This window comes from Lipotes vexillifer, unplaced genomic scaffold (assembly GCF_000442215.2).
Source record: "Lipotes vexillifer unplaced genomic scaffold, Lipotes_vexillifer_v1.1 scaffold591, whole genome shotgun sequence".
Lineage (NCBI taxonomy): Eukaryota > Metazoa > Chordata > Mammalia > Artiodactyla > Lipotidae > Lipotes > Lipotes vexillifer.
Window position 1 is genome coordinate 2,945,113 of NW_006791954.1, and position 7,667 is coordinate 2,952,779.

The 7,667-nt window shown below is 52.7% G+C and overlaps 1 protein-coding gene across 1 annotated transcript in view; it reads right to left on the minus strand.

Annotated features, from left to right (window-relative positions):
* Window positions 1–7,667, minus strand: part of TBX21 (T-box transcription factor 21) — a 10,442-nt gene continuing 2,775 nt past the window's right edge. Inside the window, exons 2-6 of the mRNA XM_007465132.1 lie at window positions 2,358–2,512; window positions 1,845–1,966; window positions 1,080–1,238; window positions 863–924; window positions 1–628 (exon numbers count right to left, since the gene is read on the minus strand). Of these exons, the coding sequence (XP_007465194.1) occupies window positions 10–628; window positions 863–924; window positions 1,080–1,238; window positions 1,845–1,966; window positions 2,358–2,512 (1,117 nt within the window). The 3' untranslated portion in view covers window positions 1–9. The remainder of the gene's footprint in view (window positions 629–862; window positions 925–1,079; window positions 1,239–1,844; window positions 1,967–2,357; window positions 2,513–7,667) is intronic.

The following is a 7,667-nucleotide window of genomic DNA, read 5'->3' on the forward strand; positions in this document are numbered from 1 at the left end:
GTCATCTGCTCAGTTGGGAAAATAGCTATAAAACTGGCCTTCGGTTTCCTTATCAAAAGGAGAAGGGGCCCCCGCAGGGGAGGAGCTGTCGCCACTAGAAGGATAGGGGGACACACGCCTCCTCTTAGAGTCTCCTTCACCCAGTCCTGAGTCGCTGGACTCTGGCCGGATGGGCGTGATCTCAGTCCACAAGGAGGGGGAGCCCTGGTCTTCTGGCCCCCGCCCCTCTGAGGCTCCAGGGCCAGGTTCCATGGGCAGAGTTCGCGTGGAGCGGAACCAGCTGGTTGGGCCCATCTTGGGAGGGTACTGGGGGGTCACAGGCCAGCCAGCTCCAGGCGCCAGGACCTCCTGGCTTCGGTAGTAGGACATAGTGGACGCAGGGGAGGAGGGCAGGAATGAAGGCTTCATGCTGACAGCTCGAAACTCGGCCTCGTAGCTGTGGTCCCGAGGGGCCCCCAGCCAGTAAGGCTGGGGAACCACATCCTTGGCCTGGCTGGGAAGGTTGGGGTAGAAACAGCTGGGAACGGGATACTGGTTGGGGAGCAGAGGAGAGTAGTGGTCTCCCCCAAGCAACTGACAGTTGGGTCCAGGCGGGGAGAGAACACTGGTGTCAACAGATGCATACATGCTAAAAAAAACAGGAAGCAAAAGACAGGGGTCACGAACAGAAATGGCCACTTAGGAGCCTGCCTGTCTCACGTCCCTCCCCAGACCCTCTTTCCTGACTTGCCCACCACCCTCCAGTACCCAGCCCACACTTCCCCACCGCAGAGGCAGAGAGGGGATGTGATGAACACTTGTCTGGTCTCAGAGGGACAAGAGGAGGCCTCTGCAAACGTGAGATGAACCCAGTGGCACTTACGACTCAAAGTTCTCCCGGAATCCTTTGGCAAAGGGGTTATTATCAATTTTCAGCTGAGTAATCTAGAGAGAAGTGAAACAGAGTCACCTGAATCCTGAGTCTGAGGCTGGGGAACTTCCAAAATCGCTCCCAGGAAGACTGGGGGCTCCACTCTCCCCCTCGTCGTCCCCCCCACCCTGCCACAGGCTCAGCCCACCCTCGCCCAGGGAGCCCTCACCTCGGCGTTCTGGTAGGCGGTCACGGCGATGAACTGGGTTTCTTGGAAAGTAAAGATGTGCGTGTTGGAAGCGTTGCAGGCCGCCTCTGGCTCTCCATCACTGACCTCGACAATGTGCAGCCGGGGCTGGTACTTATGGAGGGACTGGAGCACGATCATCTGAGAGAGGGTAGGACGGCTGTGAGGGTGGGAGGAGGGAGTTCAAAGGAACCCTCTCCCAGCCCCACCTATGGCCAGCCCTACGGCCAAGCCAGAAAGGACCCTGAGGTCATCGTGCCCATTCCTCTGCCCTGCCACCACATAACTTCTCCCAGGCTTCCAACCCCAGTCCCTAGCCTCTTCAGGGCACCAATTCTATTCTCTTGCCCATTTACCTATCCCCAGATGTCCATTGTGACCAAGGTATTAGCACAAACAGGGCTTTTCAGGGAAAAGGGCACTTTTAATAGAATTGCTCAATTCAAAGAAACTTTGCATCCGTTCCCTGGGACCACCAGTACCAACTCTATACCCAATATGGTACACAAGTGATGGGAGCCCAGGATTCGGTGAAGGAACCCCCTGGCCGGTTTGGTCCGTGTTGGCCCGAATGTGACACCTGTCTGCACTGAGATTCAGCTTTCTCCCAAGGTGGATGGAAAAAAACCAGAGTCAGAGAGGGAGGAAAGTCGCTCTTCCAGAACAGAACAGAAGCAGCCTGCAGGACCCGCTGCCACCTCGGGGACAGGGAGGGGTGCGGGGCTATCCCATGGGGAGGAGTCCCACCTGGGTCACATTGTTGGAGGCCCCTTTGTTGTTCGTGAGCTTTAGTTTCCCAAATGAAACTTCCTGGCGCATCCAGTGGGCTCCAGTGTTGGGAGAATCTGGGTGGACGTACAGGCGGTTCCCTGTGGACAGTTAATCTCTTTGGCATATGCAGCCCTTGTGACCAGACCCCTGGTGATGTGGGGCTTCTTCGCCTGTTCTGAGGGGGATGGCAAGAAGGATGCAGGGGGAGGACAGACGGGGCAGGAGAGGGGGAGCTGTGGGCAGAGGACTGAGCCGAAGACAGGCTAGAGCAAAGTGGAAGAGATGACAAACAGAACGGAAGTGAGAAGTGGGAGGGGATGGGCTTGGGTGGAGTGGGGTGGGGTGGGATGGGATGGGATGGGAGGGATGGAACAGAGAATGAAATCCTAGGAGTCAGGGCCAGGGGCTTGGGGGTTCCTCTTGGATCCACCAGGGGGCGCCCAGTGTTAGACAGAAAGCATGCCCCCCAGTTCCCAAGGAGACGCGTACCTGGCATGTTGCCCCCAGCCTTTCCACACGGCACCCACTTGCCGCTCTGATACCGCCAGTGATGCTGGTCCACCAAGACCACGTCCACAAATATCCGGTAATGGCTGGTGGGCTCCAGCCCAGCCACAGTAAATGACAGGAATGGGAACATCCGACTGGGGAGAACAGAGAGACGCATCAATATCCATCAGCCCCCAACCCCCCAGAAAGCCGTGCCCTGCGCAAAGGCTGTCCGTCGCTGGTGTGCTGGAGCCGGCTCCCAGCCCTCACCAGAGCCAGCTGGAGAAGTCCAGGAAGTCTGCCAGCCAGTTGTTAAACAGCCACGATTAAAAATTAAATCACATAAATTTACAATTAAATATATTACATTACAAGCCAAGGTAATAAAAACTCAAAAAAATCAGTTCTTTTTACTACAGTTTACTATTATCTCTTCTCTTCAGATTATTTACATCTACTGTACCTGTCCGGTGGAGATTCCAGATTATGTGCGCTACCACACGTGTCTTCCCAACTCCGCATTCAGTGATATCACATGGGCAGCTTACGAGCAGTCATTATAGGGGTATCTACCACGGAAATCAGCAAACACTATGAATCGGGGCTTTTAAAAATGTTTTTGTTTCAGAGGGTCAGTTGCTAGACATTAGCTGCAAGCCTTAGCGTGCTCCCTAGAGGGGGAGCAAAGCCACAAGCCAGCCCCACACAAGCAGTTCCTAGTAGGTCCTAATCTCTCAGTTCCCTGAACCCTGGTCTGGCCTCAGTCTGTCATCCATCCTCTCCATCATGGCTCGCACGGTGCTAACATGCACCTAGCTCCAGAGCACCCATCCACAGGCTCTCCCTGCCCCATCCTCCTGGGCCTGATGTCTGTAGCACAGCCTGCTCCAGGGTCTCCAGAGAAGTAACTGAAGTCCTAGCTGGAGCTTCCCATCCACCTGGAAGGGGGACTCTATTGAGCACAGTCCTCATGTTCAAAGTCCTGGTTCCCAGGAAAAGTGGAGGAAGTGGATTTGGGATGCTGTGCTATTGCACTGAACAATAGATTCAGAGGCAGAAGGACTACCATACCACAATCATCTCCACCACCTCCACCACCACCACCCCATCACCACCACCACTACAACCATCATGTCCACTATCACTATCCCCAACACCACATCACTGCAACCAACACCTCCATCATCACCACCATTACTACAACCAACACCTCCACCATTACTGCCATCACTACAACCAACACCTCCATCACTACCCCCTCACCACCACTACAACCACCACCACCCCATCACCACCATCACTACAACCAGCACCTCCACCATCACTACCCCCTCACCACCACTACAACCACCACCGCCCCATCACCACCATCACTACAACCAACACCACCACCACTACAACCACCACCATCACTACAACCAACACCACCACCACTACAACCACCACCACCCCATCACTACCATCACTACAACCAGCACCTCCACCATCACTACCCCCCCCACCACCACAACCACCACCACCCCATCGTCACCACCACTACAACCACCACCACCACCACTACAACCACCACCACCCCATCACTACCATCACTACAACCAGCACCTCCACCATCACTACCCCCCCCACCACCACAACCACCACCACCCCATCGTCACCACCACTACAACCACCACCACCACCACCACAACCACCACCACCCCATCACTACCATCACTACAACCAGCACCTCCACCATCACTACCCCCACCACCACCACCACTACAACTACCACCACTCCATCACCACCATCACTACAACCAACACCTCCACCATCACCACCACCACTACAACCAACACCTCCACCATAACCACCACTACAACCAGCACCTCCACCATCACTACCCCCTCACCACCACTACAACCACCACCACCCCATCACCACCATCACTACATCTATGGCTTAGTCTTTCTCTTCTAACCCAAGCAGGAAGAGCAGAGTTTTTAAGCTGGCAGAGTCAAATCCTCATCAGAATTACTTTTCATTCCCACATACTTCTCCCTTCCCCTACAAGAAGCCCTGCAGGTTGGGAAGAAAGGCACTGGTTCATGAGTGAGGAAACCTGGGGGAGGGAGAGTTCTAGGGGCCTAGGAGCACTTTTTTTTTTCGGTACACGGGCCTCTCACTGTTGTGGCCTCTTGCGTTGCGGGGCACAGGCTCCAGACGCGCAGGCTCAGCGGCCATGGTTCACGGGCCCAGCCGCTCCGCGGCATGTGGGATCTTCCCGGACCAGGGCACGAACCCGTGTCCCCTGCATCAGGAGGCGGACTCTCAACCACTGCGCCACCAGGGAAGCCCCCTTAGGAGCACTTTTGGGTGGACTCTAGTCCCCAGAGGGTCCCAGATCAACATCGCTAATAACCTTGGAAAGATCTCCCGGGAGGGTACTGTCACATTCCTGTCTTCCCCAGACTCTCCTGGGCTGAGAAAAAGAGACTTAGTGGCCCTATGGCCTTGGATAAGTTAATTCCCAAGCCAAACCTCACTTTCTTCACCCGTAAATGGAGATAATAACTCCTGTCCATCTTTCCTCTGAGAGATGTTAAGGAGTTTGAAGAATGTGAAACTCAGCTCACCGTCTCTCCCATCCCACCCCCATCCCACCTTCTCCCAGACCCAGAACTATCAAAGCCCTCTGGCCTGGCTGAAGAGCCCCAAGCCAGAGTCCAGAGTTCCGGTCTGAGGCCCTTGGTCCCAGGAGCTCGGTATGCCAGTCAACCGGAGGAATCAAAGGTTAGGGATGAGACTTTGAGCAGTCTAGGGTGGGAGAATATTTTCAACCCATTTCTACCACCAGCTCATTCTACAACAGTGGTCCGGTCATTCATGTTTCCTATATTGTAACCAGTTCCTATCTAAACATGTAGTAATAGAGAGAAGGGAACATATTAATTCAAGTGCCACTACTTATGCAGCAGCCAGTTCACTGAACCAGTCCTTTGAGATATAAAATGTTATTTCCAATTTATACTTGAAGAAAATGACGCTCAGAGAGGTTTGGTGATGGCTCCACGGTGGGAGAGCAGAAATGGGGTCTCCTGATGGCAGAGCGCACGCTACCATCTCCATCACCCCATCCTGCTTATCACTGGTAGAGTGAAAGGCAGGAGACACAGGAAGACTGTGGGGAAGAGGGAGAGGAGAAGGGAGGTCTCAACTTCACCCTAAAAGTCTAGAATCACCACCAGCTGGGATCCCAAAATAGCCTCTGATTTACACGACACTTTGCTGGGAAGGAACCAGGAGTGAAGATGGGTCTGGTGCCAAACTGAGCCCCTAGGAAAGACCGCTTACCACTCACTCAGCCCTCAGAGGACAGGGTTCAAGACCCCAAGTTCCTCTGTTGCTTCTAAGGACCATCCAGTTCGAAATGATTCACAAAGTCATCATATCCCGCCCCCATCCTGTATGCCTCTGACAATGCTCCAATTCACCATCGTTAAGTACAAATTAAAAGATGGTTTTTATCAGTCATGTTGGCAAAATGTTTCAAAATTGACAATATCTAATGCTGATGAACCTGTGGGATAATGGGTCCTCTCGGCCACTATTGGTGGGGGTGTAAATCGGTACCACCTTTGAGGAGTGTATTCTGGCAATGCCTTGTACTGATTCAAACGCAAAAAGTGCTCGGGCATCAAGGGATCGCCTCTTCCCACCAACCTCGGACCCACTGAATAGAAATCAGACAGCCACCTGCAAACGGCGGAAGAGAAAGCAAAGCCGTTTTCACCTGCTCCAGAAGAAATAAAGCCAGTCAGCCCAAATTAAAGCAGGTTTAAAGCTAAAAGAAAAAAAAAAAAAAAAAAGTAAAAATCTAAAAAGTTCTTGGAGTTGGAATGTAGAGAAGAGAAAACCAAAAGGGCTGAGGCCGGTGATCGAGGATGGTACGGGACTGAAATTGTTTTATCAAGCCCTAACTTCGCACACACATACACAAATGCAAACTGAGCTGCTTAACAACAGAGTTATCTTAATTATAATAATCAACTAATTACACCCAGAAAAGTGGGGATTGCCGGCAATTACTGCACACCCACACACCCACACACGAGACAGCCGCCTCTCTCTTCCTCTACTGAGAAAGTCTACCGTCGACTATCATACCCCGGCCGACTTGGGCGCAGCACACAGACTGCCTCCCAGAAACAACACGAGGCCGGGCAACATGAGTGGGCCGATCAGGCCATGAACCTCCACAAACACACAAACTTGAACTCTCAGCCTTCCAGCTGGCCAGTCCATCTTCTTGTCCTCCGTTTCCCCTCGCAGCCCCATCTGAGCTGCCTGGATCAGTCTCTGGGCCCTGGAATCATCCCTTGCTCCCCACTCCATTCTTGCCCATGGAGGAGGGCATCACTGTGTGCACACTGAGGAATGGGTCTAGGGTGGGTGGAAGAGGGAGGATCTGGGAGGGAGTGAGTCAGCCCAAGGCGAAAGGCTACGGGGCTGTGGGTGGGCCTGGGCTGGAAGGATTTTTCAAAAAGGAAGAAAGCCGTGGGTGATGTGGTGGTGACTGGTGGGTCACTGGAAACCATGGAAGGACAGGCCAGCCCACCAAAGCAGGAGGACAGAATGGGAGCTGTTCTCTGAGCCCAAATCTTCCTTTTCAGAAGCCAGTAGCAGAAGGAAATGGCCGCCGGCTTCCCAGATCACTGGAGCCCAAGCTCACAGTCAGGGGTGCTGAATCCGGGGCGGTGTGTCCTCCGTCCTCTCCACCCCGCCATGGGGCCCCCAAGGCCTGATCCAAGAGGAGGCCTCAGAGGAAGTGGTGAGGGGCCACTGCCCCCTTCCAACCGCCCCACAGCCCGCAGTGTCCGAAGCAGTCCATTAGGATGGATTGAAAGTGTGAGGATTGTAAAACATGCATGTGCGTGCACACACAAAACCATCAGGGAAATTTGACGATACTTAAGAGTTTCTTTTCAGGTTTGCTAATGGCATTGTGTTTATTTTTAAAAAGCCATTTTTAGAGGTGCACGGAGAGCTACTTAAGGATAAAGTAATACAGTGTCTAGGATTTACTTACTAATTACTTACACTATCGCTAATATAGTTTCAGACCACAGGTTAAGTGAGCGAGGATAAAGCAGAAACAAGATTGGACCAGTATTGACAGCTATTGAAGCTGGATAATGGGTAGATGGAGATCTGTTACATATTTCTCTTCACTTTTGTATATATTGGAATTTTTCATAATAAAGGAAATTAAGTGTGTGGATCTAAAAGAGAGACAACAAAACTTGTCCAGAGAGGATTATTCAGCAGGCAAA